At 45.8% G+C, this 23,600-nt stretch overlaps 1 protein-coding gene across 2 annotated transcripts in view; it reads left to right on the top strand.

Moving 5' to 3' along the window:
- Positions 1-23,600, top strand: part of kif26ba (kinesin family member 26Ba) — a 212,402-nt gene that overhangs the window by 112,430 nt on the left and 76,372 nt on the right. For both annotated transcript variants that reach the window (XM_036955054.2, XM_036955053.2), the window contains exon 5: positions 12,687-12,873. In XM_036955054.2, coding sequence (XP_036810949.2) covers positions 12,687-12,873 — 187 coding nt within the window. The remainder of the gene's footprint in view (positions 1-12,686; positions 12,874-23,600) is intronic.

The raw sequence follows: 23,600 nt of genomic DNA, 5'->3' as shown, positions 1-23,600 counted from the left end.
AGCTTGTGGAATGCTACCCGGAACGTTTGACCTAAGTTAAACAATTTAAAGGCAGTGCATGCAAACTTCTGACCCACTAGGAATGTAATGAAATACATCATTATCTACTATTATTCTGACATTTCACATTCTTAAAATAAAGTGGTGATCCTAACTGACCTAAGACAGGGAATTGTTACTCGGATTAAATGTCAGGAATTGGTGTATGGTGTATGTAAACTTCCGACTTCAACTGTAGCTAGTCAGTTGTACAACTGAATGCCTTCAACTGAAATGTGTCTTCTGCATTTAACCCTCTGAATCAGAGAGGTGTGGGGGGCTGCCTTAATCCACATCCACATCAACTGGGGAACAGTGGGTTAACTGCCTTGCTCAGGGCAGAACGAGAGATTTTTACCCTGTCAGCTTCGGGATTCGATCCAGCAACCTTCTAGTTACTGGCCCAACGATCTAACCACTAGGCTACCTGCACACACGAATACACTGCTGTCAGGTACCAAACCTTAATTTCCATGACTACCAAATCTGTGGCTTTTCCAGGGAGATCGTCCAAGATTGACTTAGAAATTGGACTTCTATCCATGTCCTGAGGATGTTAGAAAATTCCTTCAAATGCCTTCAAAACAGTGAGTGCAATTACCATCAAGTAGGCTTTGCAAAGGGTGCAGTGGATGGGTGCAATCTCATGACTGGATCAGAAGGTTGCGTCTTCGATCCCAGTGGTGCACACATTATTTACCAAACCTATTCCTAACCTTAACCCTGACCTTAACTATTCGGAGTTAGTCCCTAAACTTAACTCTTAACTTCAAAACCTGACGCTTGGAGAAATGGAACGATAAAGAGCAGAAATAGCAACCATGGGTGTCAAAAACATTTCTAAAGTTGACGTTTGTATCAACTTAAAAATAAATTGTTTTGAGAAACGTGGATAAAATGTCTAATTTTGCAGGGAGAGTGTGGGAGCTTGTTGAGCCACCACTTCAGTTATGTTCTGTCTGCACACCACCACACACACACACACACACACACACACACACACACACACACACACACACACACACACACACACACACACACACGGATTCTGGCAAGATCCTATGAGAGGGTCTGGCTGTGCTTCAGTACCTGTATCTCTCAGTGAATTATCTTCTCATACACATTGATTTGGTTGAGAAACATCTGGATGAATGTGTGTTGTTGCACCAGAAGTTCCCAGTAGAGCTGCTCTCTCCTCTCCGGTGCTCGTGGGGCTGAGGGGGGACTTATCTGGTCCAACATGTCCAGCTCTGTCACACACCCCCTTAGGTTTTGGGTCTTTCTGGGTCCTACTGTTTTAGAAAGAGACTACTGGCCTCAAATATACAGTATCTCTCCTTCATGAATTACCAGCTAATGGATCACTAAGCAATTATAGCACCAGTGCCTAAACAGACAAAAATAAATGTGCCCTGGCATCACTGTCCCCTGGCATCACTATGTCCTGGCATCACTGTCTGCTGGCATCACTGTCTCCTGGCATCACTTTGATTATGTCTTATAATTCTACTGATATTTTCAGTTCAGTGATCATCATAAGAGGAGAGGACAACAGTGTGACATCACTAGTGTATATAAGTCTGGTTTAGAGGTTAGGGGGAGAATGTCCTTCAGCAGCACACAGAGCTGAACATAGAACATGTTTGTTGAATGGTTTCAATTAAAAACAAATAGAATGATAGAGAAGGCAATGTGAGCTACATAGAGGAATCCAGGTATCCTAGTACAAGCTGAGGTGTGTGTGTGATGTCCGTTGTGTGTGTGCGCGTTCTGTAATTGCAAGTGAAGCAGCAGACTGCTGAATGTGTTGGAGAGGAGGCAAGCTGTGTGTCGGTGTGTGGTGAGGAGGGGAGCTGGGCTGTTCCAGGTGGTTTCCATGGGGACCGGTTGAGGGAGGAATGGAGGCCTGCCTCTTTCTTGCACTCTGTTGTTCAGTAGTCTCTAGGGAATGTTCTACTGTTCCCTGAGCATGTTAGACACACATGGAGAGAGACAGGAAGCTTAAACTGACTACCCTCCTCTACTCATCCTCTTTCCTCATCCTCTTCTCTCTCCTCTCCTCATCCTCCTCTCCTCTCCCCATCCTCTCTCCTCATCCTCTTCTCTCTCCTCATCCTCTTCTCTCTCCTCAACTCATCCTCTCTCCTCATCTTCTTCTCTCTCCTCATCTTTGCTCTCCTCATCCTCATCTTCTTCTCTCTACTCATCCTCTCTCCTCATCCTCTCTCCTCTCCTCATCTTCTTCTCTCCTCATCCTCTCCTCATCCTCTCCTCTTCATCCTCTCCTCATCCTCTCTCCTCATCTTCTTCTCTCCTCTCCTCATCCTCTCTCCTCATCTTCTTCTCTCTCCTCTCCTCATCTTCTTCTCTCTCATCTCCTCTCCTCATCCTCGCTCCTCTCCTCATCTTCTCTCTCCTCTCCTCATCTTCTCTCTCCTCTGCTCATCCTCTCTCCTCATCCTCTTCTCTCTCCTCTCCTCTCCTCATCCTCTCTCCTCTCCTCATCTTCTCTCTTCTCTCCTCATCTTCTCTCTTCTCTCCTCATCTTCTCTCTCCTCTCCTCATCCTCTTCTCTCTCATCTCCTCTCCTCATCCTCTCTCCTCTCCTCATCTTCTCTCTCCTCTCCTCATCCTCTCTCCTCATCTTCTTCTCTCTCATCTCTTCTCTCTCCTCATCCTCACCTTCTTCTCTTTCCTCATCCTCTTTCCTCTCCTCATCTTCTTCTCTCTCCTCTCCGCTCATTTTCATACTGTCTTTATTCTTGTGTGTTATCTCACTGAGCAAAGGCCTACTAGCATTAGTAACTCATGTGAGGATGGTTTCCTGAACCACCTCCATTACATTTAAATGTTTGATGTAGAGGTCTACCGATTATGATTTTTCAACGCCGATGCCGATTATTGGAGGACCATAAAAAGCCGATACCGATGTAATTGGCCGATTTTTATTTATTTATTTATTTATTTGTAATAATGACAATTACAACTACTGAATGAACACTTATTTTATCTTAATATAATACATCAATAACATCAATTTAGCCTGAAATAAATAATGAAACACCAGCCTAATCTCAGGAGTTGATAGGCTTGAAGTCATAAACAGCGCAATGTTTGAAGCATTGCGAAGAGCTGCTGGCAAACGCACGAAAGTGCTGTTTGAATGAATGCTTACGAGCCTGCTGCTGCCTACCATCGCTCAGTCAGACTGCTCTATCAAATCATAGACTTAATTATAACATAATAACACACAGAAATACGAGCCATAGGTCATTAATATGGTCAAATCCGGAAACTATCATTTCGAAAATAAAATGTTTATTCTTTCAGTGAAATACGGAGCCGTTCTGTATTTTATCTAACGGGCGACATCCCTAAGTCTAAATATTCCTGTTATATTGTACAACCTTCAATGTTATGTCATAATTACGTAAAATTCTGGCAAATTAGTTCGCAATGAGCCAGGCGGCCCAAACTGTTGCATATACCCTGACTCTGCGTGCAATGAACACAAGAGTGACACAATTTCACCTGGTTAATATTGCCTGCTAACCTGGATTTATTTTAGCTAAATATGCAGGTTTAAAAATATCTACTTCTGTGTATTGATTTTAAGAAAGGCATTGATGTTTATGGTTAGGTACACGTTGGAGCAACGAGTCCTTTTTCGCGAATGCACACCGCATCGATTATATGCAACGCAGGACACGCTACATAAACTAGTAATATCATCAACTATGTGTCGTTAACTAGTAATTATGATTGATTGTTTTTTATAAGATAAGTTTAATGCTAGCTAACAACTTACCTTGGCTTCTTACTGCATTCGCGTAACAGGCAGGCTCCTCGTGAGGCAGGTGGTTAGAGTGTTGGACTAATTAACCGTAAGTTTGCAAGATTGAATCCCCGAGCTGACAAGGTAAAAATCTGTCGTTCTGCCCCTGAACAAGGCAGTTAACCCACAGTTCATAGGCCGTCATTGAAAATAAGAATGTGTTCTTAACTGACTTGCCTTGTTAAATAAAGTTGTAAAAAAAAAAAATATATATATAGGCAAAATCGGCCTTATGAATACTTGAAATCGGCACCAATTAATCGGTCAACCTCTAGTTTGATGTAGTGTATTGTCAGTTTACCATCATGTTTAGAGTGATGTAGTGTATTTTCAGTTTACCATCATGTGTAGTGTGATGTAGTGTATTGTCAGTTTACCATCATGTGTAGAGAGTGATGTAGTGTATTGTCAGTTTACCATCATGTGTAGTGTGATGTAGTGTATTGTCAGTTTACCATCATGTGTAGAGAGTGATGTTGTGTATTGTCAGTTTACCATCATGTGTAGTGTATTGTCAGTTTACCATCATGTGTAGTGTATTGTCAGTTTACCATCATGTGTAGTGTATTGTCAGTTTACCATCATGTGTAGTGCATTGTCAGTTTACCATCATGTGTAGTGTATTGTCAGTTTACCATCATGTGTAGTGTATTGTCAGTTTACCATCATGTGTAGTGTATTGTCAGTTTACCATCATGTGTTGTGTATTGTCTGTTTGCCATCATGTGTAGTGTATTGTCAGTTTACCATCATGTGTAGTGTATTGTCAGTTTACCATCATGTGTTGTGTATTGTCTGTTTGCCATCATGTGTAGTGTATTGTCTGTTTGCCATCATGTGTAGTGTATTGTCTGTTTGCCATCATGTGTAGTGTATTGTCAGTTTGCCATCATGTGTAGTGTATTGTCAGTTTGCCATCATGTGTAGTGTATTGTCAGCTTACCATCATGTGTAGTGTATTGTCCGTTTACCATCATGCGTTTCTCAGGTGGTGCTCCATCCCTAATCTCCCTATGTCCTCTTCTGTCTTCTGTTTATCTTGTTCTTCCTCTTTTCATTCAGTTTCTCTCTCTCTCTAACCTACAGTATCTTATCTCTGTGTGGAGGTGCAGCCCTTGGAAAGGGATGAGTAGATGAAAGAGAGGAAAGGAAGGAGGGGCTGTCTGGGAGTCCAGGTGCAGTTTTAGTCACCAGTGTTCCGTGGATACTCTTCACTGCTGATGAGATGGAAGGAAGGAGAGAGGGAGGGTAGGAAAGAGTGCTGTGAATTAGGGATGGGAGGGTAGGAGAATGCTGTGAATTAGGGATGGGAGGGTAGGAGAGAGTGCTGTGAATTCGGGATGGGAGGGTAGGAGAGAGTGCTGTGAATTAGGGATGGGAGGGTAGGATAGAGAGCTGTGAGAGAGGGATATGAAAAGGTGTGGAGAGATGGGAGGGTAGGAGAGAGAGCTGTGAGAGAGGGATATGAGAAGGTGTGGAGAGATGGGAGGGTAGGAGAGAGAGCTGTGAGAGAGGGATATGAGAAGGTGTGGAGGGATGGGAGGGTAGGAGAGAGAGCTGTGAGAAAGGGATATGAGAAGGTGTGGAGAGATGGGAGGGTAGGAGAGAGAGCTGTGAGAGAGGGATATGAGAAGGGAGGGATGGGAGGGTAGGAGAGAGAGCTGTGAGAGAGGGATATAAGAAGGTGTGGAGAGATGGGAGGGTAGGAGAGAGAGCTATGAGAGAGGGATGGAGGGTAGGAGAGAGAGCTGTGAGAGAGGGATATGAGAAGGTGTGGAGCGATGGGAGGGTAGGAGAGAGAGCTGTGAGAGAGGGATATGAGAAGGTGTGGAGAGATGGGAGGGTAGGAGAGAGAGCTGTGAGAGAGGGATGGAGGGTAGGAGAGAGAGCTGTGAGAGAGGGATGGAGGGTAGGAGAGAGAGCTGTGAGAGAGGGATATGAGAAGGTGTGGAGGGATGGGAGGGTAGGAGAGAGAGCTGTGAGAGAGGGATATGAGAAGGTGTGGAGGGATGGGAGGGTAGGAGAGAGAGCTGTGAGAGAGGGATATGAGAAGGTGTGGAGGGATGAGAAGGTGTGGAGAGAGAGCTATGAGAGAGAGATATGAGAAGGTGTGGAGAGATGGGAGGGTAGGAGAGAGAGCTGTGAGAGAGGGATATGAGAAGGTGTGGAGAGATGGAAGGGTAGGAGAGAGAGCTGTGAGAGAGGGATTGAGGGTAGGAGAGAGAGCTGTGAGAGAGGGATGGAGGGTAGGAGAGAGAGCTGTGAGAGATGGATGGAGGGTAGGAGAGAGCTGTGAGAGAGGGATGGAGGGTAGGAGCGAGAGCTGTGAGAGAGGGATGGAGGGTAGGAGAGAGAGCTGTGAGAGAGGGATGGAGGGTAGGAGAGAGAGCTGTGAGAGAGGGATGGAGGGTAGGGGAGAGAGCTGTGAGAGAGGGATGGAGGGTAGGAGAGAGAGCTGTGAGAGAGGGATATGAGAAGGTGTGGAGAGATGGGAGGGTAGGAGAGAGAGCTGTGAGAGAGGGATGGAGGGTAGGAGAGAGAGCTGTGAGAGAGGGATGGAGGGTAGGAGAGAGGGATAACTCGTATACATTTTTTTATACCGGTTTCCATTTTTTCCATTCGTTTCTAGTAGGCCATATGGTTCAAGAGAAAATCAGCCAATTAATGAAAAGGCATCTAATCATTAATGGCATTATTTTTCAATTAACTCAGCAACTCTTTCACTGATTATATTTAGGATCATGTTTTACAGTTTTTTATTTAAGTAATCTTATTAAATCATTTCCTATATTTGACATGTGATAGGGCTAGAAGGCTAGAGTGCTAGAGATAATTACAGACGCCTGTAAAAATCAGAAGTACCCAAAATGGCCACGAGATCAAATCAAATGTATTTATGAACCCCTTCTTACATCAGCTGATATCTCAAAGTGCTGTACAGAAACCCAGCCTAAAACCCCAAACAGCAAGCAATGCAGGTATAGAAGCACGGTGGCTAGGGGAAACTCCCTAGAAAGGCCAGAACCTAGGAAGAAACCTAGAGAGGAACCAGGCTATGAGGGGTGGCCAGTCCTCTTCTGGCTGTGACGGGTGGAGATTATAACAGAACATGGCCAAGATGTTCAAATGTTCATAGATGACCAGCAGGGTCAAATAATAATAATCACAGTGGTTGTTGAGGGTGCAACAGGTCAGCACCTCGGGAGTAAATGTAAGTTGGCTTTTCATAGCCGATCATTCAGAGTATCTCTACCGCTCCTGCTGTCTCTAGAGAGTTGAAAATAGCAGGTCATGGGCAAGGTAGCACGTCCGGTGAACAGGTCAGGGTTCCATAGCCGCAGGCAGAACAGTTGAAACTGTAACAGCAGCACGGCCAGGTGGACTGGGGACAGCAAGGAGTCATCAGGCCAGATAGTCCTGAGGCATGGTCCTAGGGCTCAGGTCCTCCGAGAGAGAGAAAGAAAGAAAGAATTAGAGAGAGCATACTTAAATTCACACAGGACACTGGATAAGACAGAGAAATACTCCAGATAAAACAGATTGACCCTAACCCCCAACACATAAACTACTGCAGCATAAATACTGGAGGCTGAGACGGGAGGGGTTGGGAGACACAGTGGCCCCATCCGACGATACCCCCGGACAGGGCCAAACAGGCAGAATATAACCCCACCCACTTTGCCAAAGCACAGCCCCCACACCACTAGAGGGATATCTTCAACCACCAACTTACCATCCTGAGACAAGGCCGAGTATAGCCCACAAAGCTCTCCGCCACGGCACAACCCAAGGGGGGGCGCCAACCCAGACAGGAAGATCATGTCAGTGACTCAATCCCCGTGGAGAGAGGGGAACCGGCCAGGCAGAGACATCAAGGGTGGTTCATTGCTCCAGAGCCTTTCCGTTCACCTTCACACTCCTGGGCCAGACTACACTCAATCATAGGACCTTACTGAAGAGATGAGTCTTCAATAAAGACTTAAAAGTTGAGACCGAGTCTGTTTCTCTCACATGGGTAGGAAGACTATTCCATAAAAATGAAGCTCTATAGGAGAAATCCCTGCCTCCAGCTGTTTGCTTAGAAATTCTAGGGACAGTTAGGAGGCCTACGTCTTGTGACCTTAGCGTACGTGTAGGTATATACGGCAGGACCAAATCTGAAAGATAGGTAGGAGCAAGCCCATGTAATGCTTTGTAGGTTAGCAGTAAAACCTTGAAATCAGCCCTTGCCTTAACAGGAAGCCAGTGTAGAGAGGCTAGCACTGGAGTAATATGATCACATTTTTTGGTTCTAGTCAGGATTCTAGTGTTCAGCACTAACTAAAGTTTATTTCGTGCTTTATCCGGGTAGCCGGAAAGTAGACCATTCCAGTAGTCTAACCTAGAAGTAACAAAAGAATGGATACATTTTTCTGCATCATTTTTGGACAGAAAGTTTCTGATTTTTGCAATGTTACATAGATGGAAAAAAGCTGTCCTTGAAACAGTCTTGATATGTTCGTCAAAAGAGAGATCAGGGTCCAGAGTAACACTGAGGTCCTTTTATTTGAGATGACTGTACAACCATCAAGATTAATTGTCAGATTCAACATAAGATCTCTTTGTTTCTTGGGACCTAGAACAAGCACCCCTGTATTGCCCGAGTTTAAAAGTAGAACATTTGCAGCTATCCACTTCCTTATGTCTGAAACACAGGCTTCCAGCGAGGGCAATTTTGGGGCTTCACCATGTTTCATCCAAATGTACAGCTGTCATCTGCATAGCAGTGAAAGTTAACATTATGTTTCCGAATGACATCACCAAGAGGTAAAATATATAGTGAAAACAATAGTGGCCCTAAAACGGAACCTTGAGGAACTCCGAAATGTACAGTTGATTTGTCAGAGGACAAACCATCCACAGAGACACAGAGATGTCTTGTGATAGATTACATAAAGTTCTTGAAAGATACCACAATTCTGGTATTTTACTGGTAAACTTGGAATGTTTCCAGTAATATACCTTCCCTTTGCAACCCTCGGCAGTGGTTAAGCTGTGTGGGTTAGTGGTAGCTAACATTACCTTGTTGTGTTTATATAGGACAGCAGGGGTAAAATTAGCTTCAGCTCTCACAGAGAAATGTGTGAGAGAAATGTGTGGGTGCTTTCAGGAAACTTTTCAGATTGTCAGACACTGCCAGATCATTAAAGAGGTTTAGTCAGTGAGAGTAAGGGAGGGATAGAGAGAGAAAGAAAGAGGGGGAGGAGGAGGAGGGAGTGAGAGAAGGAGAGGTTTCACTCAATGAGTGACATCATAATTATCTCACTTTGCACTTCACACAACTTCCCTGGAACACAATTCCTCAGACAAACACACACTTTATTGCTCAGAAAAAGTTTTGTTTTAATTACCACGGCAACCTTCCTGAAACTGTGACAACAGACTAAACATTCCAGCAAGCGCCTCTCGTGGTGGGGTTTGATGACCTCATCCTTTAACCTGCGCTCAAAGACACGCACGCGCGTACACATATACACACAAACACACATACATACACACACACACGAAGCACACTGACATAAACACACACACATGCACACCTCCCTTGCAGATAAATAAACGCTCACACACACACGCATGGCTCACACTCACACACACACACATACCTACTGTATACTGTAAAAACACACACTACAAAGGAAGAAAGAAACTCAGTCAGTGGGAGATGAAAAGGTAGAGGGCGAGAGGGAGACGTTTGACAAAGAAGAGAGAGGGCATGAGGGAGGGAGAAAGAGGGAGGCCTTCATAAAGAAGACAGAGTTGAAAAGAGCACCTTGTGGGTATTGATAGATTGAGTGGGTGAGTCAGGCTGCCATGACAATGACTTTATCTCTGTAACCATTGGTAACCGGCAACTGTTACCAATGGAATCAACCGTGTTGATAATCGCATCTGTAACCATCGGTAACGCATCTGTTACTGTCAGTAACCATGTCTGTATTTGCATCGGTAACCATCGGTAATGCATCTGTTACTGTCAGTAACCATGTCTGTATTTGCATCGGTAACCATCGGTAACACATCTGTTACTGTCAGTAGCCATGTCTGTATTTGCATCGGTAACCATCGGTAACGCATCTGTTACTGTCAGTAACCATGTCTGTATTTGCATCGGTAACCATCGGTAATGCATCTGTTACTGTCAGTAACCATGTCTGTATTTGCATCGGTAACCATCGGTAACGCATCTGTTACTGTCAGTAACCATGTCTGTATTTGCATCGGTAACCATCGGTAATGCATCTGTTACTGTCAGTAACCATGTCTGTATTTGCATCGGTAACCATCGGTAATGCATCTGTTACTGTCAGTAACCATGTCTGTATTTGCATCGGTAACCATCGGTAACACATCTGTTACTGTCAGTAGCCATGTCTGTATTTGCATCGGTAACCATCGGTAACACATCTGTTACTGTCAGTAACCATGTCTGTATTTGCATCGGTAACCATCGGTAACACATCTGTTACTGTCAGTAACCATGTCTGTATTTGCATCTGTAACCATCGGTAATGCATCTGTTACTGTCAGTAACCATGTTTGTATTTGCATCGGTAACCATCGGTAACACATCTGTTACTGTCAGTAACCATGTCTGTATTTGCATCGGTAACCATCGGTAACACATCTGTTACTGTCAGTAACCATGTCTGTATTTGCATCGGTAACCATCGGTAACGCATCTGTTACTGTCAGTAACCATGTCTGTATTTGCATCGGTAACCATCGGTAACGCATCTGTTACTGTCAGTAACCATGTCTGTATTTGCATCGGTAACCATCGGTAACACATCTGTTACTGTCAGTAACCATGTCTGTATTTGCATCGGTAACCATCGGTAACGCATCTGTTACTGTCAGTAACCATGTCTGTATTTGCATCGGTAACCATCGGTAACGCATCTGTTACTGTCAGTAACCATGTCTGTATTTGCATCGGTAACCATCGGTAATGCATCTGTTACTGTCAGTAACCATGTTTGTATTTGCATCGGTAACCATCGGTAACGCATCTGTTACTGTCAGTAACCATGTCTGTATTTGCATCGGTAACCATCGGTAATGCATCTGTTACTGTCAGTAACCATGTCTGTATTTGCATCGGTAACCATCGGTAACGCATCTGTTACTGTCAGTAACCATGTCTGTATTTGCATCGGTAACCATCAGTAACGCATCTGTTACTGTCAGTAACCATGTCTGTAATTGCATCGGTAACCATCGGTAATGCATCTGTTACTGTCAGTAACCATGTCTGTATTTGTATCGGTAACCATCGGTAATGCATCTGTTACTGTCAGTAACCATGTCTGTATTTGCATCGGTAACCATCGGTAATGCATCTGTTACTGTCAGTAACCATGTCTGTATTTGCATCGGTAACCACTGTGAAAGTGAATCCTTTCCCCTTCCTGTGTGTCTGTGGTGACAGCAGTGACGTCCGTGCCGAGCCCATATTTTATAAAGCATCTCAAAGTACAAGTGCTGATCGAGGATCAGCCCACCCCCCTGTCCATGTAACCATACTATAATCTAATAGGCAGAACTGATCCTAGATCAGCACTGGTCCCATAGAGGCCATAGCGAGCCACTATTCGTGAGTTGCCAGTTGCGTCACAATAAGGACCTCTTGACTTGAGGACTGATGCCAGACTGAGTGTTCCACTCAATGCATTGTCAATGGTTGCTGATGAAGAGTAGAGTTCATTATAGTAGCTTGGAAAAACGACATTCCTAAAAGAGGAACACAATTAGTAGGAAACCCTTTTGTTGTCGTAGCTAGCTAAGATTCAGTAGAGAGCACCGGATTTTATGTAGCTAATGTTAGCATTGCTAGGTATTTTTTGACAATCCAGGAGAGAACAGGGATAGGAGAGGGAATGAAAGAGAGAGGAGAGCGAGAGGGATGGGAGAGGGAATGAAAGAGAGAGGAGAGCGAGAGGGATGGGAGAGGGAATGAAAGAGAGAGGAGAGCGAGAGGGATGGGAGAGGGAATGAAAGAGGAGAGTGAGAGGGATGGGAGATGAGAGACAAGAGGAGGAAGACAAGACTGTGAGGACTGAAGCAGATGAAAGGAGCCAGTGCTCCCCTCCCAGTTACAGATGTCACTGCCTGTGTGTGTGTTACTGCTGTGGTAAACTAGGTGTGTGTGTGTGTGTGTGTTACTGCTGTGGTAAACTAGGTGTGTGTGTCTGTGTGTGTGTTACTGCTGTGGTAAACTGTGTGTGTGTGTGTGTGTGTGTGTGTGTGTGTGTGTGTGTTACTGCTGTGGTAAACTGGGCGTGTGTGTGTTACTGCTGTGGTAAACTGGGCGTGTGTGTGTTACTGCTGTGGTAAACTGTGTGTGTGTGTGTGTGTGTGTGTGTGTGTGTGTGTGTGTGTGTGTTACTTCTGGGTGTGTAATACATCTCCAATTAGCAACATGAATGAGCAATTAGTACATTGCACATGGAGCTACCGCAGTGGTGCGGCATGATGGCATGGAACAACTATGTTTAGTGTTGGTTTCCCAGTCGACCACGTCCACTTATCCACTCTCTACAGTTGTTTTAAACACACATTTCTCACAATGGCTTACACTCTGTGCTCTGTTACAGTCCGGGGGGAAAACATTTCCCTGTTCCTCTTTCTCCATCTCTGACTCTCTGTCTGTCTCATTCACACTCTCTCTTTCTCTCCCGCTCTCTTTTAGTCAACAGTCAATGAACACTGTCGCTGTGTTTGTATGGTTGGTAAATGTTGGTTTTAAATCTCTCCCCTCTCACTCCTGTAGAGCTGCCCAGAAGTTGAACCTGTCTTCTAAGAAGAAGAAGCAGTGCCCAGCGCCCCCCCCAGTGGTGTGTGACCCCCCTCTGTTCCCCACCAACTTCAGTGGGACCCTGCAGACCACCCCTCCCCCTGCCCCCCCCTGCCTGCTACGGGCTGCCAGCAAGATCAAAGACACCCCCGGACTGGGCAAGGTAGAACTACACACAAACACACACCACACACACACACACACACACTATGGTACAGTATACATGCTGATGAATGGAAACGGTGACATTTTCAGTGTAAAAATGTCACCTGCTGTCCCTGTGGAGAGTCCTACTGCTGTGGCCTTTTCATGTCACACATACATTTCCCTGCCGCCTGTGATCTGCGACAGTGGGCAGGAAATTAGACCATACAGCGAGATACGACAGGAGAACAGCATTAACATAACAGAGCTACATCCCCAGATAGTGGAGAGGTGTTGTGTGAGATCTGGTTCCTGCAGTGTATGTCGTTAAGTTCCTGGTGTACATGACGGACACAGGAGGCCGATACAGGAGGCACATCTTTTATTTATACATTTTTTAACCTTTATTTAACTAGGCAAGTCAGTTAAGAACAAATTATTATTTACAATGACGGCCTACCCCGGCCAAACCCTAACCCGGGCCAATTGTGCACCGCCCTATGGGACTCCCAATCACGGCCAGTTGTGATACAGCCTGGAATCGAACCAGGGTCTGTAGTGACGCCTCTAGCACTGAGATGCAATGCCTTGGAGACCTCTGCTCCACTCGGGAGCTTACAGGAGACAGATACAGGAGACAGATACAGGAGACAGATACAGAATGGAGACATCAGAGAAATGCCCTGGGAAATCAGTTCTGGAAAGCAAATGTCATGAGCCACATGGATATGCGTTTAGAGTGTGTGTGTGTGTGCACATGTCTCTGTGTCTCTGTATGTGCCGTTGGATTTGCTCAAGTCTCCCAGGGGTCTTAGCCATGACTGACAGGCTGCTGTTTCAGATCCTCCCTCCTCCTGTTGTTTTGGTACATTCCAGCTCACCTTAATCAAATCAGCCCAGCAGAGATGATTCCAATCATTCCAGATTGCGGGGGGAGATATTTTATATCAGTGAAGGAAATTGCACGTGTTCTTATCTTGATAGGTGACACATGTTTTTATCTTGACTTTTTTTTAAACCCGAAGGAAAGATTAGGTGTTGTGCTGGTTTGTGATCCTCTGACTGCTAGCATCTCTACCTGGATTCTCTGAAGAGACCGATGTGAAGGAATGGAGAGATCAGTTTTTCTGTCTTATAAAATGTCGTATAAATCATGCTACACCATTGGCATATAGTTTTGCCGATTTTCAAGGTAAAATGTCTTGATACATGCTCGATTATCTTCATACATATTTTGTAGATAAAACAAATAAATTTATCCTAATATAGTATATGATTAATTATATTCCTCCCGTCCCTCTCTCCCTCTCAGATATTGTCCATTGATTAGGCTGGTTTCCAATCCCTCCATCTTCTCCTTCACTCTCTTTCTCCTCCCCTCGTTTCTCAAACTCTTCCCAGCTGACAGTGAAGGATTGTGGGGCTTCCACAGTCACATCAATCACCCAGCAAAGTGTTACACAGACAGACAGACACAGACAGACACAGACAGACACAGACAGACACAGACAGACACAGACAGACACAGACAGACACAGACAGACACAGACAGACACAGACAGACTCCAGTGCGAGTGGCGACCTTGAGAGAAATGACACTATGACACATAATCAATTTTTTATAGCTCTCTCCCAGGCCAAAGACAACTCCTCACAGGCGTGTGTGTGTGTTCAGTATGGGAATTCAATAGCCACTTTGCTACAGTGTTGTGGGTAAAATATTAATAGAGTTGGTATTTGCAGGTCTTTGAAAGGCTTAATTGTGAAATAGATAGAGGGATGGACTGAAGCCAGGAGAAGAACGAGGGAGGGAGGGAGGGAGGGAGGGAGGGACTGAAGCCAGGAGAAGAACGAAGGAGGGAGGGAGGGAGGGACTGAAGCCAGGAGAAGAACAAGACAGATTGGAGGGAGGGAGGGAGGGAGAGAATTGAACAAGCTGGTCCTGGGGCTTTGTACACAAACACAAACAGACCCCACAGAGCCCCAGGACAGAAACACAATTAGACCCAACCAAATCATGAGAAAACAAAAATATAATTACTTGACACATTGGAAATAATTAACAAAAAAACAGAGCAAACTAGAATGTTATTTGGCCCTAAACAGAGAGTACATAGTGGCAGAATACCTGACCACTGTGACTGACCCAAAATTAAGGAAATCTTTGACTATGTACAGACTCAGTGAGCATAGGCTTGTTATTGAGAAAAGCCAACGAAGGCAGACCTGGCTCTCAAGAGAAGACAGGCTATGTGCTCACTGCCCACAAAATGAGGTGGAAACTGAGCTGCACTTCCTAACCTCCTGCCAAATGTATGACCATATTAGAGAGACATATTTCCCTCAGATTACACAGATCCACAAAGAATTCAAATCCAATTTTGAAAAACTCCCATATCTACTGGGTGAAATACCACAGTGTGACATCACAGCAGCAAGATGTGTGACCTGTTGCCACAAGAAAAGGGCAACCAGTGAAGAACAAACACCATTGTAAATACAACCCATATTTATGTTTCTTTATTTTCCCTTTTGTACTTTAACCATTTGTACATTGTTACAACACTGTATGTGGATTTATGACATTTTAAATGTCTTTATTCATTTGGAACATTTGTGAGTAATGTTTACTGTTAATTTTGTATTGTTTATCTATTTCACTTTGGCAATAGAGAGAGAGAGCGAGACTTGTCTGTGTGTTGGAATTTACAGTAATTGCCTAGTTAATTGTGCACCACCCACTGTTGGGAGCTACCACGTGTTGTTCTCACGCGTTACATTATATACAGTATAGGTCTTACTATGCTGTGAGCAGATTTATACACATATTTATTGGATCTGTAAGGTGAGCAGGAATCATGCTAGAAATAATTTGGTTTCTCAGCTTAGAACCAGATTGTGTGTGGGTGTGTGTGGAATAGAGAGAGATGGAGGAGAAGAGGGAGAGAGAGAGGGGTATAAAGAGAAAAGTGAGGGTAGGGAGGTAGAGAGTAAATTGTGGTTAGAGACAGAGAGGGGTAGAGGTAGGGAAATGAGGATATAAATAGAGTAAAAAGAGAATGGAGGGTAGAGAGGGAAGTGACGAGAGAGGGAACAGAGGATAGAGAGAGAGAGAGAGAGGATGGAGAGATACAGTAGAGAGGGAATGGAGGATACAGAGAGAGCGAGAGGATGGAGGGAACGGTAGAGAGGGAATGGAGGATAGAGAGAGAGGATGGAGGGAACGGTAGAGGGAATGGAGGATAGAGAGAGAGAGAGAGAGAGAGAGAGGATGGAGGGAACGGTAGAGAGGGAATGGAGGATAGAGAGAGAGGATGGAGGGAACGGTAGATGGAATGGAGGATAGAGAGAGAGAGAGGATGGAGGGAACGGTAGAGAGGGAACGGAGGATAGAGATAGAGGATGAAGGGAACGGTAGAGAGGGAACGGAGGATACAGAGAGCGAGAGAGGATGGAGGGAGCGGTAGAGAGGGAACGGAGGATACAGAGAGCGAGAGAGAGGATGGAGGATACAGAGAAAGAGAGAGGATGGAGGGAACGGTAGAGAGGGAATGGAGGATACAGAGAGAGTGAGGATGGAGGGAACGGTAGAGAGGGAATGAAGGATACAGAGAGAGAGAGAGGATGGAGGGAACGGTAGAGAGGGAACGGAGGATACAGAGAGCGAGAGAGGATGGAGGATACAGAGAGAGAGAGAGGATGGAGGGAACGGTAGAGAGGGAATGGAGGATACAGAGAGAGAGAGAGGATGGAGGGAACGGTAGAGAGGGAACGGTAGAGAGGGAATGAAGGATACAGAGAGAGAGGGGATGGAGGGAACGGTAGAGAGGGAATGGAGGATAGAGAGAGAGAGAGAGGATGGAGGGAACGGTAGAGAGGGAATGGAGGATAGAGAGAGAGAGAGGATGGAGGGAACCGTAGAGGAAATGGAGGATAGAGAGAGAGAGAGAGGATGGAGGGAACGGTAGAGGGAACGGAGGATAGAGAGAGAGATAGAGGATGGAGGGAACGGTAGAGAGGGAACAGAGGATACAGAGAGAGATAGATATATGGTATAAGTGACCAGGGGCTATTTTAGCATGTACATCTTGGTGGAACAAACAAACCAACAGAATAATACATGGTCTCTTCCCCACCTGCCCTGAATGACGGGTCGCCACTTTAAGTGGCTCCAGTGTCTGAGGAGTTGTGTCAGGGGAATTGATCACTGCAGAGAGAGACAAGTGCTCCCACTCAAATAGACTACTAATGGACCCTCTCCCAATCCCTCTCTCTCAACCTCTCTCAGCCTCTCCTCCTCCATTTCTCTCTCACCCACCATGTTTAAGCTGAACAAAGAGCCTATTACCATTTCTCTACCGTTGTCTTCAGCAGGACTGTAGTATTGGTTGCATCTTAAAGTGGAACAGACAGTGTTTTAACTACTTTGCAGACAGACAATCATAATATCTCTCCCAAATATCACATTCTGAGTTTATGCTACAAAACCAACTTTGATAAGAGATTTTAAAAATCGGTTATATTTGACTCAAAATGTTATTACGTGTAGTCGGGAAGTGTTGGGAGAATAGGTTGATGCAGTCAATGCATCAGTACAGCGGGACTCAACACAATCAAACTAGCAAAGCCAATGATCACAAGTCATAACGTTGTTAGTAGCTAGCTAGTTGCTGGGATGAGATGTACAAGCTTGGACGAGTGGGTGAACGGCACCCACTTTTTTCCCAAAAAACTTTTTAGCTACAAATTGCATGTGTCATTTGGTTAGCTAGAAATAAATGATACTCAACTTTGCTGGCTAGCTATGAAGTTCAACGACCGTTATCCACAGTTAGCTCATATCTCTTCGTTGTATTGGGCATCGATTAAATGGGCAGACAAGTAAGCTGGTACATCCCATTCAGTTGTCTCTAATATAGGTTATGCCTTGGACAGAAGCAGGAAGGCTGCAGCAGCCAGGGCGAGTAGGCTACATCTCCCCATCGTATCAGTGCAATTTTGACTGCCAACTACAACACGCTGAGAAAGTTTGAGAGGGTTTATCCCTCACTACATTTTATCGTATTCATTGTTGTTGATGTGCATACAGTAGGCGACTGAGGGAGAGAGATCTTTGTTGTTTATTAATCAATATAATTAAGTAAGATGACCCCCGTGGTATTTACATATTTAAAGCTATTTAGGGGTATTTAATTAAGTCTATGATTTGATAGAGCAGTCTAACTGAGCGACGGTAGGCACCAGCAGGCTCGTAAGCATTCATTCAAACAGCACTTTCGTGCGTTTTGCCAGCAGCTCTGCTGTTTATGACTTCAGGCCTATCAACTCCCGAGATTAGGCTGGTGTAACGATGTGATGTGAAATGGCTAGCTAGTGACCAGGGGCGTTTCAAACGTCACTCGCTCTGAGACCTGGAGTAGTTGTTCCCCTTGCTCTGCATGGGTAACGCTGCTTCAAGTGTGGCTGTTGTCGTTGTGTTCCTGGTTCGAGCCCAGGTAGGAGCGAGGAGAGGGACGGAAGCTATACTTTTACACTGGCAATACTAAAGTGCCTATAAGAACATCCAATAGTCAAAGGTATATGAAATACAAATGGTATAGAGAGAAATACATATGTATACATATGTATGTGTGTGTGTAACGGTTTTCCTCCTCTTCTGCGGAGGAGTAGGAAAGATCGGACCAATGAGCAGCGTGGTAAGTGTCCATATTGTAATGGTAAAACACAAACACAGAAAACAACTACCCACAAACCATAGTGGGAAAACAGGCTGCGCTGCCTAAGTATGCAGCCTCCTCTGATTGGGAACCATAGCCAAACACAGAAATACACAACATAGAATACACAACATAGAATGCCCACCCCAAATCACGCCCTGACCAAACCTAAACCCATAGGAGAGGGTCTGGGTGGGCATCTGTCCTCGGTGGCGGCTCTGGCGCGGGACATGAACCCCACTCCACCATAGTCTTGGCCCACACCTTTGGAGCGGCGACCCTCGCCTCCGACCTCGGACTGGGGACCCTTGCAGCTGTGCCCGAATAGACGGGAGACTCCGGCAGCGCCGGACAGGCGGGAGACTCTGGCAGCGCCGGAGTGAAGGGCGACTCTGGCAGCGCCGGAGTGAAGGGAGACTCTGGCAGCGCCGGAGTGAAGGGAGACTCTGGCAGCGCCGGAGTGAAGGGCGACTCTGGCAGCGCCGGAGTGAAGGGCGACTCTGGCAGCGCCGGAGTGAAGGGCGACTCTGGCAGCGCCGGAGTGAAGGGAGACTCTGGCAGCGCCGGAGTGAAGGGAGACTCTGGCAGCGCCGGAGTGAAGGGCGACTCTGGCAGCGCCGGAGTGAAGGGCGACTCTGGCAGCGCCGGAGTGAAGGGAGACTCTGGCAGCGCCGGAGTGAAGGGAGACTCTGGCAGCGCCGGAGTGAAGGGAGACTCTGGCAGCGCCGGAGTGAAGGGAGACTCTGGCAGCGCCGGAGTGAAGGGAGACTCTGGCAGCGCCGGAGTGAAGGGAGACTCTGGCAGCGCCGGAGTGAAGGGAGACTCTGGCAGCGCCGGAGTGAAGGGAGACTCTGGCAGCGCCGGAGTGAAGGGCGACTCTGGCAGCGCCGGAGTGAAGGGCGACTCTGGCAGCGCCGGAGTGAAGGGAGACTCTGGCAGCGCCGGAGTGAAGGGAGACTCTGGCAGCGCCGGAGTGAAGGGAGACTCTGGCAGCGCCGGAGTGAAGGGCGACTCTGGCAGCGCCGGAGTGAAGGGCGACTCTGGCAGCGCCGGAGTGAAGGGAGACTCTGGCAGCGCCGGAGTGAAGGGAGACTCTGGCAGCGCCGGAGTGAAGGGAGACTCTGGCAGCGCCGGAGTGAAGGGAGACTCTGGCAGCGCCGGAGTGAAGGGAGACTCTGGCAGCGCCGGAGTGAAGGGAGACTCTGGCAGCGCCGGAGTGAAGGGCGACTCTGGCAGCGCCGGAGTGAAGGGCGACTCTGGCAGCGCCGGAGTGAAGGGCGACTCTGGCAGCGCCGGAGTGAAGGGCGACTCTGGCAGCGCCGGAGTGAAGGGCGACTCTGGCAGCGCCGGAGTGAAGGGAGACTCTGGCAGCGCCGGAGTGAAGGGAGACTCTGGCAGCGCCGGAGTGAAGGGCGACTCTGGAGGGAGGATACCTACAGGAGGCCTTGTGCGTGGAGGAGGCACCGGGTGGCCCGGGCTGTGGGGGAGCACTGGAGCTCTGGTGTGCAGCCTTGGCACCACTCCTCCAGGCTGGATGACCACTTTAGCCCAGACCCTCCAGAGTGCAGGCACAGATTGAACCGGGCTGTGGGTGAGCACTGGAGATCTGGTGCATACCACTCGCACATCTCCCTTAGGCTCAATATCCACCTTCGCCCGGTTCGGCATAGGACGCAATGCACCCTCCCAGCGCCCCGGAGACACAGCGCCCCGGAGTATACCCTGGGCCGAAACAGCGTACCAAACACGCTGGTCCGGCACAATACTCCCTGGCTGGATGCCCACTCTCGCATGGCACTTGCAGGGGGCTGGCCTATAGTGCACCGGGCTATGAGCGCGTACTGGCAACACCGTGCGCTTGACCCCATACCACGGTGCATGACCAGTACTCTCACTCTCTGTCTCACTCACTCACACACACACAAATGCGCACTCACATAAATGAACAGACAGACGCACACAAATATATAGTGTACACACACTTTCCCCCAGTATTTTAGCCTAGCCCTAGTTGACATACACTGAGTGTACAAAACATTAAGAACACCTGCTCTTTCCATGACATAGACTGACCATTGAGACATGGATTGTTTATGTGTGCCATTCAGAGGGTGAATGGGCAAGACAAAAGATTTAAGTGTCTTTGAACAGGGTATGGTTTGTGTCAAGAACTGCAATGCTGTTGGTTTTCCAGGTAAAACAGTTTCCTGTGTGTATTAAGAATGGTTCATCCCCCAAAGGACATCCAGCCAACTTGACACAACTGTGGGAAGAGTTCACACCCGTTGATTTTTTTCCCATATTTTGTTGGTACAGCCTGAATTCAAATTGGCTAAACAAAATGTTTTAAATCTCACCCATCTACACACAATACCCGATAATGACAAAGTGAAAACATGTTTTTAGAAATGTTTGGCCATTTTTTTTTCAATTAAATACTGATTGTGCTCAGCTCTATTCCGTTTCTTTTTATCCCCAAAAACTCCCTAGTCATTGCCGATGACAAGCATATCCACAACATGACAATTTGAAGGCTGGTACTCAGTGATGTGTTGTGTTGGATTTGCCTCAAACATAACACTTTGTATTCAGGACATAAAGTTAATTTCTCTGCCACATTTTTTGCAGTTTTACTGTAGTCACTTGTTGCTAACAGGATGTATGTTTTGTAATATTTGTATTCTGTACAGGCTTCCTTCTTTTCACTCTGTCAATTAGGTTAGTATTGTAAAGTAACTACAATGTTGATCTATTCTCAGTTTTCTCTTATCACAGCCATTAAACTCTATAACTGTTGGCCTCATGGTGAAATCCCTGAGTTAGGGAGGACACCTGTATCTTTGTAGTGACTGGATGTATTGATACAGCATCCACAGTGTAATTAACAACTTCACCATGCTCAAAGGGAAATTCAATGAATGCTTATTTTTTTATTTCGACCCCTCTACCAATAGGTGCCCTTCTTTGTGAGGCCTTGGAAAACCTCCCTTGTCTTTGTGGTTGAATCTGTTTGAAATTCACTGCTCAACTGAGGGACCTTACAGATAATTGTATGTGTGGGGCAGAGATGAGGCAGTCATTAAAACATCATGTTAAACACTGTTATTGTGAGTCCATGCAATTTATTATGTGACTTGTTAAGCACATTTTTACACCTGATCTTATTTAGGCTTCTGTAACAAAAGAGTTGATTACTTAGAAACAATTCAACTTGATATTTTTTATTAATTAGTAAAAATGTCAAAAAACATCATTCTGCTTTGACGTTATGGAGTATTGTGTGTAGGCCAGTGACACACAATCTCAATTTAATTCATTTTAAATTTGGTCTGTAACACAACAAAATGTGGAAAAAGTCAAGGGGTGGGAATTCTTTCTGAGGGCACTGTATGTGTCCTGAAGTGCTGTGTAATCAGGAGTTGTGTGCTTACCCACAGAGACAGGAAGACAGCATTTTAGCTAACCCTAACCTCTTTTCTAACCGTAACCTAATTCTCCTAACCCATTGCATAAGTTCTCCTAACCTGCTATAAAACATAAATTCTGGTCATTTCTGACATATGCTGTATCCCGTCTAGTCAAAACCCTGTATGAGTTAGGCCTCAGGAAGAGCGCACCGCTGAAATCCTTCCCCCGAGGCACTTACTGATGTGATGGACCTTTTTATTGGGGTCAGGATAGGGCGCTGGATGCTCTGGAGTGTGTGTGTGTTATATAGCAAAGGGTCTTTGAATTTAATATGATGTCTTTGACTTGAAAATGTACTCACCAGGGTTAGACCTCTACTCTCGTCATAGTAGACAGGCAGCAGGTACATTTACACACACACACACACACACACACACACACACACACACACACCCACACACACACACCCTTCTCTTATCTCTCTGGAAGACATTCCTTCCTGTTGTTCCCTGCTCATTTTGATGGCATAGTGATGCAACCAGAGGAACGACTCTGTTGTTGTGTTTATCATCATCATCAGCTTAAATACTGGCTATACTTTCACATCCCAGTTGTAGCATGGTGCCGGCCCAACACCATAGTTATACATTTGATTCTCACAACAGCCACATAGAGGGCATTTATAATGAATAGCCTGTAATTAATATATGTATTATATATGAACGTTAATATTTACTGTAAACAGTATATAACATTATTTTCACTTTGAATAAAAACGTTAATTTCCATTAGACAGATGGGACAGAAATAAGCTCTACCGTCTCCCCTAGAAGCACTGTTAAAGAGAATCTCCTGTAATGTTTTAATGAGCTGCTTTTATGGCAGCAGAGAGATCTGTAGAGTGGCATCTTACTGCTGCTGGGACCAATTTACTGCAGGCTTCACAAGGAAGCTATCTTACCTTTACTACCCCTCTACAGAGGAGAGGGGTGATCCATCATACACACACTCACAGACATACACACATATGCACGCGAACACAGACACACAAGCACACACACACACATGGTTTTTACTTTCGCCCCATTGGTTATTCATGTAATTTTTTTAGCATTCAGCATCCTGCTGAGTTGCGTTCATGGTGAAAGTGTTGTGTTTGTGTTCTCCTCAGCTGATCAATCCTGTTATGCAACTCAACTCAACGCATTCCAGACTCATGCTTTCATGTCCTCGAGGCTCAAATCTCCTCGATGTACTAGTTATCTGCTGTGTACTCTGTTTGCTTTCTGCTCACGCTTCTCCCTTCTTTTTTAATCGGCTGTAATTCGGGCTTTGGGAAACATTCGAGAGCGTCCTTTCTAAAAGACAGAGTGTTTGGGAGCATTTGGGAAATGTGTCTCGACTTCATCCCAGAGCAACAATTGGCTGCAGTTTACAGCGGAATCCCTCTTCTAACGGTTACTCATGTTTGGTCTCTGAGGTGGTGGGAACAACAGCATAGATCTGAGTTTGCATCCTTATTTTCCCTTTTCTATCTTCTCCTTTCATCCTATATTCCTCTTCTCTCCTCCCTTTCTCCTCCCTTCCCTTCCCTTCCTCTCCTATCCTCCCCTCTCTCTCC

This window comes from Oncorhynchus mykiss, chromosome 19 (genome assembly GCF_057628025.1).
Source record: "Oncorhynchus mykiss isolate SJ-2025 chromosome 19, ASM5762802v1, whole genome shotgun sequence".
Classification (NCBI taxonomy): domain Eukaryota; kingdom Metazoa; phylum Chordata; class Actinopteri; order Salmoniformes; family Salmonidae; genus Oncorhynchus; species Oncorhynchus mykiss.
This window is presented reverse-complemented; position numbering and strand designations above follow the sequence as displayed.